The 15,493-nt window shown below is 37.8% G+C and overlaps 1 protein-coding gene and 1 pseudogene across 2 annotated transcripts in view; both read left to right on the top strand.

The window, feature by feature from the left end:
• TLK1 (tousled like kinase 1) overlaps positions 1-9,865 on the top strand; it is a 154,979-nt gene extending 145,114 nt beyond the window's left edge. The window contains exons 19-21 of the mRNA XM_082630335.1: positions 1,291-1,402; positions 2,823-2,930; positions 8,098-9,865. Of these exons, the coding sequence (XP_082486461.1) occupies positions 1,291-1,402; positions 2,823-2,930; positions 8,098-8,274 (397 nt within the window). The 3' untranslated portion in view covers positions 8,275-9,865. The remainder of the gene's footprint in view (positions 1-1,290; positions 1,403-2,822; positions 2,931-8,097) is intronic.
• A 2,831-nt stretch (positions 9,866-12,696) lies between these two features.
• LOC309809288 (elongin-C-like) lies at positions 12,697-14,594 on the top strand (annotated as a pseudogene). The gene has a single exon. The product of its transcript is annotated as an elongin-C-like (transcript).
• The last annotated feature ends 899 nt before the right edge of the window (positions 14,595-15,493 follow it).

Below are 15,493 nucleotides of genomic sequence, written 5' to 3'. Positions count from 1 at the left end.
TATGTATTTTACCTTTTAAATAAATTTTACAATCTATTTTTACCTTTTCTTTTTCTAAAATTATGACTTTATAAATAAAAATAGTATTTTTGAATGCTCCATATATTTCTGATGCTGCTACTGTTTGAAACTGTACAATGAATTAACGCTGTAATGGAGGTAACATCTGCCTGGAGGGAAGCAGAGAAGGCTTGTGAAAGTTGGGCAGGTCTTGAAGAAGAAAGGGTGGTCACTGTGTGAACTGGAGTAGTTAAGGAAGGCATAAGAGGTTGTCATATTCAGAAGCATTGGGGGGAAGCACAGTGTAGGGAACCAAGTGAATCAGCTTTGCCTAGCCAGTTTGAGGGGCTGGGTGGGGGTCAGGAGAAGAGATTTTGGAAATTTAAGTTGCTGCTAGATTAGGACAGGTCTCGTGTTACAAGCAAGAGATACGAGGTCTTGCCTGGGCAGTGAGTGATGTTGTGGTTCTTTAAACAAAAGAACTGGCTGATCAGATATGTATTTTAGGAAGAGAACTTCCTACAGTTTGAAGATTGGTGAAGGGGGATAGGAGAGGATTTCTTCTATTAGTAGATACTTAGATTAGAACATTGTAATTTCTAATGATAATTTGTCATTTCTGTAGATCATACACTACAGAAATGTATATAAGTTGACCCTTGAACAGTGCAGGGGCACCGGCCCTCTGCACAGTCAAAAATCTGAATATAGGGCTTCCCTGGTGGCGCAGTGGTTGAGAGTCTGCCTGCTGATGCAGGGGACGTGGGTTCGTTCCCCTGTCCGGGAAGATCCCACATGCTGCGGAGCGGCTAAACCCGTGAGCCATGGCTGCTGAGCCTGTGCGTCCGGAGCCTGTGCTCCGCAACGGGAGAGGCCACAACAGTGAGCGCCTGTGTACTGCCAAAAAAAAAAAAAAAAATCTGAGTATAGCTTGCAGTTGCCCTTCATATACATGGTTCCTCCACATGCCCGAAATTCAACCAGTCAGGGATTGTGTAGTGCTGCAGTATTTACTATTGAAAAAAATCCTCATATAAGTGGACCCGTGCAGTTTGAACCCGTGTTGGAAAAGGGTCAACTGTATATTACACACTTTAACCACAAAGTTGTTTGTTTTGGCTCTAAAGTCAAATGATACAGGGATATAAATGCTTTAAAAGTTAGGACTTTAATCGGTGAAAATCACCTAAGGTTTTTGTATGGATAAAATGAGTGTAAGATTTTACATCTAGAAGGTTTTAAATTATAAATTGTTAATATCCTTTCCTTTTTTTCTCCCCCCAAAACTAGGTATTTACCTCCTGAGTGTTTTGTAGTTGGAAAGGAACCACCGAAGATTTCCAACAAGGTTGATGTGTGGTCAGTCGGAGTCATCTTCTTTCAGTGTCTTTATGGTAGAAAAGTAAGTTGAAGTATAACAGATTCAGCTGTATGGAGATAAGTTGAATTTTCCCCTTTTAAAGTTTCATTAACTTGAAGTCAATTTAGTCAAGAATTCCAAGAATGGAGATCTGGTTGAGGCAACAACAAAAAAACCCAAAATAACCGTTTATTTGGGGTTAGGAGCAACCTGGGAAGCAGAAATACATGAAAGCACTTGAATTGTGTTCTGCTGGACTACAAAAGCAGGGGAGGGTGCTTATAGGCAAAAAACTGCAGGCTTACACAAATTGTCAAGAATTAGGATTGGAGCTGGCAAGAAGTAGGGGTGCTTGTTAAGCAAAGATTGGGGTTTGAAATGATTACATAGTTGGGGGGGGACTTTGAAAGTACAGGGTTGCAGCTGGCAATTGCTAGCAGATAGATACGGTTTTGAAAACATCTAGTGGTTTCCTTTAGTTTGATACAGTTCAGAAAGTTCAGGTTTTCTCTGATGCAGGAATGTGTCTGAAACCACATCCACAATGGCCACCCAGCTCCATTTTGGATGCCTGAACCATAGTTACTCCATTTGATTTTTTAAATGATCTTAAATATATTATCACTTCCTAAAATTTCCGTGGATCAGAATTATTTTAATGTCACAACAGCCTGTTTGGCCTGCTCTTTGCCTTTTTTTCTTTTAAGAAGAAGAAGTAACTAATCTGTTAACAGTGCTAACGTTTTTCTGTTGCTAGGAATAAAGGAGTCAAAACTGTTCATGATCCTCCATTCTCTCCACTTCCTCACCTCCTCTACCCCATTCCCACCCCACACACACAGTTTGGCCTGAGCTTGTTTCCCCTGTGCTTCCTCAGGGAAATTCCATCAAACTTAGTACTAATTTTTCCCAAACCTCTCTTTACATTGAAGTCAGAACTGTAAGCTACCATAGATATCCTTATCCCATTCAGTCCCTCCATCAGTGTGAAAAGAGAGATTCAGGGACTTGCCTGGGAATTCACTGCATGTTAGGACCAAACCCAGAGCTGATTCATTTAAGTTAGTGTGTCATACTCAAGGTATTTCACTCTTTGGACTTTTCACGGATGTTTCCACTACTCCATCTCTTCTCTAATTAAACTTAAATTTTAAACAAACATTCAGAATAAAATTTAAAATGTTTTTGTTTTTATCTTAATTACTTATATTGCAATGGCATGATTTTCTATTGCTTATTCACAATGTTTTGGCTATGCTAAGGATTGATCAGATGCTCTTCCTCAGCCTGCTATCAGTTATAACCTTGTTTCTATGAGAATGCATCCCAGCTTGCAAGTAACTGAGAATAAGATTTTTTTAGAACACAAATCATGTGTATCTTGGGGATTCTCTGATAATATCTGTTTAAATATTTTGTGAGATAAATTTCTCAACATTTTATTCTTTTTTTTTTTTTAAAGCCATTTGGTCACAATCAATCTCAACAAGACATTCTTCAAGAAAATACAATATTAAAAGCCACAGATGTCCAGTTCCCTGTAAAACCAGTTGTAAGCAGTGAAGCAAAGGTACTAAATTTATGAAAATAAGCTTTGTGAAGTAAATTTTTGATTTCATAAATTGTGCTTAAAACAAAGTAAATACTTGTTAAATAAGTAAGTAAAGCAAAAGGGATTGCAGCCACAGGAAAATCTGTCCAGTAGGAGCTGGTGATTTGCTCTGGAGAAGAGTTGCTTTAGGCCTTTGGTTGTGATAGTTTTTAAGGACCCAAATATGGTCTGTGATTCTTTTAAGAAGCCAGGCAGGGCCTCCCTGGTGGCGCAGTGGTTGAGAGTCCGCCTGCCGATGCAGGGGATACGGGTTCGTGCCCCGGTCTGGGAGGATCCCATATGCCGCGGAGCGGCTGGGCCCGTGAGCCATGGCCGCTGGGCCTGCGCATCCGGAGCCTGTGCTCCGCAACGGGGGAGGCCACAACAGTGAGAGGCCCGCGTATCGCAAAAAAAAAAAAAAAAAAAAAAAAAGAAGCCAGGCAAAGGAGAACATAATCTACAATTACATTTACATAAAGTTCAAAACAAGCAGAACTCAATTATGGTGTTTAAAAGTCAGGATAGCTGTTACCCCAATAGATTGGGGGCAGAGCCAGTGCCTGAAAGTGGGCATGAAGAGTCTTAGGAGTTCTGATAAAGTTCTTTTTCTTGATGTGTTTGCCAGTTACATAGATATATTCACTTTGTGCTGTACACTCTATGCTCAACAGGAAGAAAATATTAGGGCAAAAATGGCATCATACCCTTTGGCCAAACTAAATTGACAGTAAAGTGGAGTGAGGGCGAAAGGAGTGTTTTACAGAAGACAAATTCCAGAAAAAGACTCCAGAATTTTGTAGGGAGAAATGCAGTATTCCACATTCAACACAGTTACAGGCATACCTCAGAGATATTGTGGGTTCGGTTCTGTACCACTGCAAATAAGGCGAATATTGCAATAAAGAAGTCACACATAGTTTTTGGTTTCCTGGTGCATATAAAAGTTATGTTTACATTATAATGTAGTCTGTTAAGTGTGCAATAGCATTATGTCTAAAAAAAATAATGTACATACCTTAATTAAAAATACTTGCTTGCTAAAAACTGTTAACCATCCTCTGAGCCTTCAGCCAGTAGTCTTTTTGCTTGTGGAGGGTCTTGCCTTGCTGTTGATGGCTGCTGACTGAGCAGGGCAGTGGCTGCTGAAGCAATTTCTTGGACTCTTCCTTTCGTGAACCATTTCTCTGTAGCATGCAGTGCTGTTTGAAAGAAGTTCTACTGTGGGTAAAAAGCTTTCAAAATTGGAGTCAGTCCTCTTAAACCCTGCCACTGCTTTATGAACTAAGTTTATGTAATACTCTAAATCCTTTGTTGTCATTTCAGCAATTAAGTTTGCAGTCTTACATGGGTGCAGTTCATGCCCTCCCCCAAACAGTTACAATAGTAACAAAAATCACTGATCACCATAACAAGTATAATAATGATGGAAAGTTTGAAATATTGCTAGAATTACCAGATGTGACACAGAGATACAAAGTGAGCTGTTGGAAAAATGGTGCTGATAGATTTGCTCAATGTGGGGTTGCCACAAACGGTCAATTTGTAAAAAAAAAAAAAAAAAAAAAAAAACAACAACAAAAAAAAAACGCAGTATTTGCAAAGTACAGGAGAACAAGGTGTGCCTGTGTTGGAAGTCCTAGCCAGAACAGTTAGGCAAGAAAAAGAAGTAAAAGGCATACAAATCAGAAAGGAAGAAGTAAAACTGTCACTATTTGCAGATAACATCATTATATATATAAAAACCCTTAAGACACCACCAAAAAAGTTAGAACTAATCAACAAATTCAGTAAAGTTGTGGGATATGAAATCAATGCAACAAATTTTTATTTCTATATACTAATAATAAAAGAGCAGAAGGAGAAATTAAGAAAACAATCCCAGGGACTTCCCTGGCAGTCCAGTGGTTAGGACTTGGCGCTTTCACTGCTGGGGCCCGGGTTCGATCCCTGGTTGGGGTGCAGCCAAAGAGAAAAGAAAACAATGCCATTTACAGTTGCATCAGAAAGAGACATTGATGAAAGAAATTGAAGAAGGCACAAGTAAATGGAAAGATATTCCATGTTCATGGATTGGAAGAATTAATGTTAAAATGTCCATACTACTAAAAGCAATCTACAGATTCAGTGCAATCCCTATCAAAATTCCAACGATATTTTTCACAGAAATAGAGCAAACAGTCCTAAAGTTCATATGGAAACACGAAAGACCCAAATAGTCAAAGCCATCTTGAGAACAAAGCTGAAGGCCTCATGCTCCATGATTTCAAACTACATTTCAAAGCTATAGTATTCAAAACAAACAGTACGGTATGCCGTGGAACAACTAAGCCTGTGTGCCACAACTACTGAGCCTGTGCTCTAGAGCCCACGAGCCACAACTGCTGAAGCCTGCATGCCTAGAGCCTGTGCTCTGCAACAAGAGAAGCCACCACAATGAGAAGGCCGCACACCACAACGAAGAGTTGCCCCTGCTCGCCACAACTAGAGAAAGCCCGCATGCAGCAACAAAGACCCAACACAACCAAAAACAAATAAATAAAATTGATTCTTTAACAAAAAAAAAACCGTATGGTATTGGCATAAAAATACACAGATCAATGGAACATAATTGAGAGCCCTGAATAAACCCACACATGTATGGTCAATTTATGACAAAGAAGCCAAGAATATACAACGGGGAAAGGGTGGTCTCTTCAATAAATGGTGTTGGGAAAACTAGACAGCCACATAAACAAGGTTGAAACTGGACCACTATCTTATGTCATACACAAAAAGTAACTCAAAATGGATGACAGTCTTGAACTTAAGACTAGAAATCATAAAACTCCTAAAAGAAAACATAGGTGGTAAGCTCCTTGACATAGGTCTTGGTGAGGATTTTTTGTATTTGACAACAAAAGCAAAGGCAACAAAGTAAAAGTAAACAAGTGGGACTGCATCAAATGAAAAGTCTGCACGGCAAAGGAAACCATGAACAAAATGAAAAGACAACTTACCAAATGGGAAAAATATTTGGAAATCATACCTGATAAGGGATTAATATCCAAAATATATAAAGAATCAAACAATCCGATTAAAAACAGGATCTGTATAGGTTTTTTTCCCAAGGAGGACCTACATATGGCCAACAGGTGCATGAAAAGATGCTCAACATCACCCATAATCAGGGAAATCCAAATCAAAACCACAGTGAGGTATCACCTCATACCTGTAGAATAGCTATTATCAAAAAGACAAGAAATGAGTGTTGGCAAGGATGTGGAGACAAGGGAACATGTGTGCACTGTTGGTGGGATTGTGAATTGGTGCAGCCAATATGGAAAACAATGTGGAGGTTTGTTGGAAAATTAAAAATAGAACTACCGTATGATCCAGCAATTCTACTTTTGAGTATTTGAAGAAAACAAAAACATTAATTCAAAATGATATGTGCATCCCCATGATCACTGCAGCATTATTTACAATACCCAAGACATGGAAGCAACCTTAGGTGTCCACCGTGGGATGAATGGATAAAGAAAATGTGGTGTGTGTGTATATATACATATATAAAATGGAATACCGTTCAGACATTAAACAAAAGGAAATCTTGACATTATACGTGGAATCTTAAAAAACAACAAACAGGAAAAAAAAACCCAAGCTCACAGATACAGAGAAGAGATTGGTGGTTGCCAGAGGCGGGTGGGTGAGAGGTGGGCGAAATGGGTGAAGGGGGACAAAAGGTACAAACTTCCAGTTATATAAGTCACGGGGATGTAAGGTACAGCCTGGGGGTTACAGTTAATAATACTATATTGCATATTTGAAAGTTGCTAAGAGTAGATCTTAAAAGTTCTCATCACAAGAAAAACAATTTTGTAACTACATACGGTGACAGATGTTAAGTAGACAATTGTGGTGATCTTTTCACAATACAAATGTTGAATCATTATGTTGTATATCTGAAACTAATATGTCAGGTTTTTTTTAAATTACCATATGATCCAGCATTTCTACTTCTAGGTAGATACCAAAAAAAGTGGAAGCAAGGACTCAGATATTTATATACCAACATTCACAGCAGCATTATTCACAATAGTTAAAAGGTAGAAACAATCCAAATGTCAACCAAGAGATAAATGGGTAAACAAAATGTAGTATGTACATGCAATGGAATATTATTCAGCCTTAAAAAGGAATGAGGCCCATGAGCCAAGGCCGCTGAGCCTGTGCGTCCAGAGCCTGTGCTTCGCAACGGGAGAGGCCACAACAGTGAGAGGCCCGCATACCACAAAAAAAAAAAAAAAGGAATGAAATTCTGATGCATGCTACAACATGGATGACTCAAACATCATGCTAAGTGAAAGACACAAAAGGACAAATAAATATTGTATGATTCCACTCATATAAGGTACCTAGAATAGCCAGATCATAAAAGAACACAAGTGGTTACCAAGGGCTGGGGGAAGGAGCAATGGGGAGATACTGTTCAATGGGTACAGAATTTCAGTTTTAGATGATGAAAAAGTTCTGCAGATGGATAGTGGTGATGTTGTACAGCAATGTGAAACGTACTTAATGTCACTGAATTGTACACTCAAGGGTTAAAATGCTAATTTTTATGTTATGTATATTTTAATCTCAATAAAAATTAAGGAAAAAAATGCAGCTTTCCAGCAATAAGTTTAAATGGTAGTAATAGTATTTAGATTGTAAAGTGAACTACTAGGGGGCTGTGAGTTGAGAGTTGAATTTGGAGTGATAATTTTACTGCTACAATTTTTTAAAAATTTATTTTACTTATTTATTTTTGGCTGCGTTGGGTTTTTGTTGCTGCACGTAGTTGTGGCAAATGGGGGCTACTCTTCATTGTGGAGCACGGGCTCTTGAGCACAGGCTCAGTAGTTGTGGCGCATGGGCTTAGTTGCTCCGTGGAATGTGGGATCTTCCCGGACCAGGGCTCGAACCCATGTCCCCTGCATTGGCAGGCAGATTCTCAACCACTGCACCACCAGGGAAGCCCTATTGCTACAATTTCTTTAAAAATTTGAATCCCCAGTGAAGTAAAATCTATTTATTGTCTTAAATGTGTCCATCATCTGTAGTATTTAGTTGATTGATATTTAGAAGAAGAAAAGATTTTAATTGCTTTTTTTTTTTTAAGGCCTTTATAAGACGCTGTTTGGCATACCGGAAAGAAGATAGGTTTGATGTGCACCAACTGGCAAATGACCCCTACCTTCTCCCACACATGAGAAGATCCAATTCTTCAGGAAACTTACACATGGTTGGGCTGACAGCATCCCCTACACCCCCTTCTTCAAGCATAATTACTTACTGACTTTCCTCCAAAATTGGCATAATGTCTTTGAATTGCTTCCAGATGCATACTTGAGTTTGAGAGCTTTTGAGTGTTTTTGTTGTTTTCTTTTTTACACAGGATATGGTTGAGAACTGTTTGTGAACTGAACTTCTTCATAGCATCGTTTGTATGAGAGTGGATCATGGACAGTGAATAAATGTACACTTCTGATTGTAATCTTGAGCAGTGAAGGGTGACTGCCTGTTGCACAGAAACAGGAATACCATGTTACGATAAAAGAAAAATGGTTTTTTGGGGGAACACTGTAAATAACGTTTATAATACTTAAATACATTTGGTTGTTACTAGAGAGTTCTAATAGGAAGGGTGGTTTTTCATTATTTAAAAACACATGGAAAAAATATGAGACATATTTCTAACACAGGAACTATCTAGTGCCTGGATACATTCTTCAGCATTCAGCAGTTTATCTGCTGCAACCAAAGTAAGAACTGAATGACAGTGACAGTTGTGTTTTATAGTAATAGAATGTGAGAGTTAGACTCTTTGGACAAAGTTATTAGACTTTTGTCATTTGCCTATTCTGGCTTTTACCAAGTTGTACCTCGAAATCACATGTCCGCTTTTTTCACTGGTCATGTTAAAGGGAGAGCTATTCCTGGATACATTACACCTTTGACAAAGTGAGCTGCTTGTTTTGAAATCAGTTGAAGTCACTAAATTATAATATCTCCAGTGTTCTCAACATGTTAGAATTGTTAACAGGTATTTTTCTTTTGTTACCAGGCCTTGTTCATTCAAACAAGTGACAATACATAACCAAATGCAGACCAGTTCTATGCAGATAATGATAAATTCCCTTCTAGCTCTATTGTAAATTGTGTACAGATGTCGTATTTCAATTACCGAGTTTCAGCAGCTTATTCTTGTACAAATGTTTAAAAATATGGCTTTTCTAATTGGATATTGTATTTTTTTTAAGTCTTCTTGAAGGCGCTTTAATTGCTGCTAAATGATGTTGCTTCTTTGCTAAAAAAATCAAATGACCTCCTTAAAGGTGCAAGTTGACTGTACATTATAGAGAGATTATTAAAAGCAGGCATTTATTAACAAGGCATGTAAAAATGATCCGTGTTGGACATAAAGAGCTCTCGAAGTCAGTTTCTTGGTTTCTAGGGCTGTGGAGCACATATATACTAGATTTATAAATTGTTCATGGTAATTCTACACATTTCTAGAAAGTTCTTATCAGCAAGGTGGGATGATGGTCCTTTAAACGAGTTTCTTGTGGTTTGTACAGATTTGTTAAAATGTGAACATTTTCTAACTGCCTTGTATGGTAGAAACCATTATTTTTCAGGATGCTGTATGTCACTCCTCTAAGAAATTTCTTTATCATCACATTCATAATGCTGATACTTACATGTAAATTGTCCATGTTGCCGAAAAAGGAGGCTATGCTTACCACAGATTCCCCTTAATATTGTACAGTTAAACCATGGCTCTTTGTTCTTTCATTGTACATAGACATATTGTCTCTTTAAGATGCTGCTGAAATTGTAGAGAATGTAGCCAAAACAGTAATAAACAATGACAGTTAAAATTTAAAGACTATGAAGTTACATTTGAAGGGAGCTTTCAAGATTTAGGACACTGACTGACTTTGCTTCTTAAGAATTGACTGAATAAATTCTTGAAGTATACTTCAAGATAAGTATGAAGCGTTTCAAGCTGTTAAAGTATACCTACTAACCATTATCAAAGCTAATCCTGGGTAAGTAACACTTAGCCATATCGGGAATGGTTTAAGGGCTATACCTGTTCCTCTGTAGATTAAGATAGAAATCCTATTAAAAAAAAATTGACGTGGTAATGGAATGTTAGCATCAATTGCGTGCTTTAGGTGCTGTCGGCCAATTTTTCCATTTTGTTTGAGTTTTCATCTTTCTGAATCCTAAACTACTATGTTCAGATAGTAACGGTTATTTGAAGTCCTGAATTAAAAGACTCAATTTGTTTAAAATTTTGGTGAGATACTTAAGTGGATGTGTACATCTAACATGAGATTGAAGAAGTGGTACAGACCTAGATTACTGGTCTTGACCACACTATTTTCAAATGAATGAAAGTGACTGCTACTGTCAAAATGCAGAAAAGGAGGAAAAGAAGCCATAAAATAAAAGTGCTTCCCTGGGTTTAGGTAATCATCTGTTTGTCTAGAGTCCAAGATGTATAGGCAGTATATGAGTTTAGAGACCATCTATTCCTCCTAAAGTTTTTCCAAAGAAATGATACAGATTTGGGGTAGTATGCCCATATCCCAGCAGGTACAAGATAACTCTAATTGAGCCAAAGTGAGTACTGTTACCTTCACCTGGGAAACTGGTATTTGTCACTAAGTAGTTGCAGTCACTCTGGCAATCTTTGGCTCTAACATCCTGAAGCTTACATTGTTTTTTGGTCTCCTGAATTCTGTCCTCAGAATTAAAGTATTTCCTATATGCCTAAGACAGTAGCCAAGGTCTTCTCCCTTTAAGCACTGCAAGGTAAATGTACAGTTTTTTGCATAGAATTTGAAACCTTTGTTTGGTATGAATTAGCTTTAGTGCATGCATGTTGAGAGGAGGAAGTAAGTGTAGAAACCACCCTAACTTATTAAGTCTGGAGTTGGGTAGATATTTGGTTGTTTTTCAAAAATAAAGTTTCAAGTCTGTTTTTTACTTGCTGCCATCCCCTCCTCCTTGAAAATAATTTTCAATTTAAATAGTACATGAAATGTGAACAGATACTTCTACAAATACCTCATTACGTGAAACCAAAATGGTAGAATTTCAGTGAAACAACTTTAAAGAGTATGTTGTGTTTTGCTGTTGACCGTTACTTCTTGAGTGCAGCCATGCTGCTTCCCACCAGACGTCATTAGCTATGTTTTGCAGTAGCAGCACCGACGGTCCAGGCCCATTAGATTGAGAGTTTCCCTTGGAACTTACATTGCCGTTTGATTTGTGTGAAAAGGACAGCCTACTCTTAGTCCTTTAACATCACAGTGGCACGTCTGAGTCTAATCCCACTTTAAAGTTGGACATGCTATCCGATCAGTTTCCTCCCAAGCTCAATCTGTTTCAAACAGTGTTTTAGCACCTGGTTTTTAAATAAAATTGTTAGAATTCTAGTTCTTGGATTTCCGGAATTCTATAACAGTTTTAGAATTTCTACAACTTATCTGTTGATTTGAATTACAACATACACATCTCCACTTACCTTCCCCTGCTTTCATTTCCCTCCTTTTTTTCTTTTTTTGAGGATTTTTCTCCCTGGGAATTCTTGGACTTTTTGAATGGGAAAGATTTGAGTAAATGCATATAAACTAACTTCAAAACGATTGCATAGAGCTAGAGGAGAACTTAGAAGAGTCATCTTTCATTTGGATCAAAACGCATAGTTTTCACCTGGAAATCCTCACTCATTTAAAATACTAGAGATGTAGGTTACCTACATACCTATGACTGTTTTTAAAAAGGCAGTAACAATAATACTGGTTAAGAATTCATATTTTAGAACCAGATTCTTTGGGCTTAAATGTTGACTGCCATTTCCTACCTGTGTTTCAGGTTCCTCATCTGAAAATGAAGATAACAGTGCGACCATACAGAGTGGTTGCAAGGAGTAAATGAGCTCACATATATAAAGCCCAGCACATTGTAATACCACGTATAGAAAGCTGCTTTTTTTTTTTTTTTTTTTTTGCAGTATGTGGGCCTCTCACTGTTGTGGCCTCTCCCGTTGCGGAGCACAGGCTCCGGATGCGCAGGCTCAGCGGCCATGGCTCACGGGCCCAGCCGCTCCACGGCATGTGGGATCTTCCCGGCCTGGGGCACAAACCCGTGTCCCCTGCATTGGCAGGCAGACTCCCAACCACTGCGCCACCAGGGAAGCCCTATTCTTTTTTAAGACAAAAATTATTCTACTGCTTTTATCCTACATATAAGATGAAGTCTACTTTGCTTCCTGTGATAAATTTTCCTTTAAGAAACAGTTTTACAATACTTTATTCATTTCAAATGATTAGATTACCTGAAAAGGGAAGGTGGTGGGGTGCAGCAACAAGAAAAAGTAACTGTCTCAACAGTAATTACCCGAAGGATCATACCCTAACCATGTAGGCTATTTCATCAGAGGAAATTCTACCGTACATCCCAGGGTTTTCCTTGATAGTAGCAACCATTTGAGTTAGGATAGGTGGTATTACCCCAGTTTTACATGGGGCGAAACAGTTGGAGAAAAGAAATAACTTGGTAAGACCACATAACTAATAAATGACATCAGAACTAAAGCCCGGCTTTTGGAGTCCTAGAGCCAGGTTCTTACCATGCTAACATTTTGCTTGCCTCTTTATAAAACTTGTTTACTGTGTTAAATTATCACTATTCTTCAAAATGACAAAAATGAACAGATAGAAACGTAACTGTCACCATAAAAGAGCAAATATAAAGAGTTCTTCAACTGTTAGATCAGGAGTGCCTTCTGAGCTGTGCCTTGATGGCTGGCTGTGAGTCATTTTAGAGAAGGTCTTCTGTCCAGATTCATTCTAGGCAAGGCAGAGAGCGGGTCACAGACCTTTTCCTGTTCTCCCACTTGTTTTTCATTGCAGTTTTAAGTCAACGATCAGATTAGGTTCTGCTTAACTTGCAGGGATCAGTTCACCTTTCTCCTCCTCAGCCCACTTTCATGAGCATAGAAGGTATATTATTCTTCCTCTCCCTGCAATGGTACTGGTTGGTCTCTAATAAGAAATCTGGAAAACTGACTCTATTAAGTCAAAAACTTGAGAAAGTCTTATAAATCTAATGAAATTACCCATGTGTGGTGCTCCAGTGCCAAGATCACAAATGAGTAATCCTATCTTCATCAAGTGACTCTCACTTTGATTTTTAAAAGTCTGTTTGTAATTAAATTTTTCTATAAATATGTGATCCATTTTCATCTGAAGAACTTAGGCTGTTCCCATAACCAAATACCTAAGCTAAGCAGTATACGTACGTGCATGACCAGCACCCCACTGTTCTTGGTGGAGTATATGGTATATTTGGTTTAAATACCATTGATATGATCAGATGATGAGGATTTTTTTCTAGGATGGGACAAACTTAGATACTAAAATTACCTGATCTAAAGAATGAGTATGGCTGATTTATGTCCTTCGTGTTGATCCTATTTCACCTCTTTATGTCTGCTAATGACCAAATTCATAAATTCCTTTTAAGGAGGTATTCAGAAGAGTGAAAAGTGGGGAAAGTCTGGGTTTTGAAGTCTGACTTGACTTTGCACCTGGCTTTGCTATTTAATAATTGGATGACCTTAGAGAAGTCACTGACTAACCTCTCTCGGCTTACCTTCCACATCTGTAAAGTGTATATATTAATAGTACTTGCGGGCAGGCAGCTGGGTGGCGGGGGGCGTGCTGGTGTAGGGACTGTGGCAGTGTGCGGGGACCCGGTACAGTGGCTGCAGGGCTGAAGAGAAGCTACTAAATTTCTGTGGACGCAAAGTAGAATTTCATAAGAACATAATGGATGGAGAAGAGAAAACCTATGGTGGCTGTGAGGGCCCTGATGCCATGTATGTCAAATTGATACCTTCGGATGGTCATGAATTTATTGTAGAAAGAGAACATGTGCTAACATCAGGACAAAAAAGGTATGTTGAGCGGCCCAGGTCAGTTTGCTGAGAACGAAACTAATGAAGTCAGTTTTAGCGAGATCCCTTCACATGTACTATCAAAAGTATGCATGTATTTTACCTACAAGTTTCGCTACACTAACAGCTCCATGGAGATTCCTGAATTTCCAATTGCACCTGAAATTGCACTGGAACAGCTGATGGCTGCAAACTTCCTGGAGTGTTAAAAAAAATAAATTATAATAAACTGTTAACTTTTTTCAGTATTTAATACCTGTAGTTAGTAGTTTTTTCGTATATAGCATGCTGCCTGTGTGCAATTGAACTTTAAAGTTCGTTGCAAAGCAGATCACCTTCTGTTCTTTTGCATAGCAATCAGAGTTGAAATTTGTTTGCTACATCAACAAATTAAGGACATTTTTACAAATTGAGAAATATGCCAGTTTGTAGGTGTTTTTGCCTTATCCTTTGTGATTTTTAAAATTAGAACAGTGGTGATATAGTAAATGCTGAAATTTAAGCATAACTTCAACACGTTCTACAGGTAAATAATGGGGCTACATGTTTTTATGTTTTTAGTGTTTTAAAAACCTGATCTTAATAGCTGTCATTAGCATTACTAGATTTATGCAACTGCATATAATTGCATTATAAACATATTTATAACTTAGCCAAAATATTGATTTTTATAACTGTCATGAGATTTGAAATTTCTTATGTGTCTTTTGATAAACTGCAGTATTGTTTAAGTGTATCTTGTCTTTTTGTTTATTGCTACAATTTAAGAACTTTATTTAAAATCAATTTTGGAAGATTACTAGGTACAGCTTTTGGAGCAGAGACTTTTTGAACTGTAGCCACATGGTCAGCAAGTAAACTACATGACTTTAGTTTCATTTGCATTTTGGCCAATCCATTGACTATAAAGTCTCCTTTGCAATATTCATTCTTACACAGTCCCTTGTGATTACACTTCTCATTATTTAAATATGTTTTAAAAGACTCACTGTGAACTTCATCTAGATCCTAAGAGCAAGACTTCTGACAATTCCAGTCTTCCTCCATTCAACTGAAATGTTATAAAATATGAAAAACGTGGAGAGATGCAGTACAAATCTAATAATGCACTTTGATATAGTATATTAATTATCTTCTATTAACGTATGTCCCACTAGACATGATATCCACAATGTGAGTCTTCTGAACTCAAACTTATAAAAGAGGTCATTCAGCTTTTATGCTAAGACAAAAAAAATTTGAAGAACTATAATAGAGCGTCTCTGCTTAGTCGTGGATAAAGAAGCACTAGAGTTGGGTTTATTGTCTATCTTAGTAGTGAAACAAAGCTGTTATTATAGGGTCTATAAATTTAAGTCTTCAGCTTACTTCTTTAAGACTGGCTCAGTATGGACCAGTTTTTCTGGAACCTTCAAAGACCATAAACAACCAAGATCGATAAAAGTAATTTTTCCTCTTAGAAGACCTAACACTGTTATTGAAAGCAATTAAATATAAATGTTAATTGCATATATTTTAGTAACATCTTAAGACATACTAT

The sequence above is a fragment of the Mesoplodon mirus genome (assembly GCF_964341445.2).
Source record: "Mesoplodon mirus genome assembly, chromosome: 8".
In the NCBI taxonomy this organism is placed as follows: Eukaryota; Metazoa; Chordata; class Mammalia; order Artiodactyla; family Ziphiidae; genus Mesoplodon; species Mesoplodon mirus.
The sequence above is the reverse complement of the archived record's forward strand: the minus strand, read 5'-3'. Positions and strand labels throughout refer to the sequence as shown.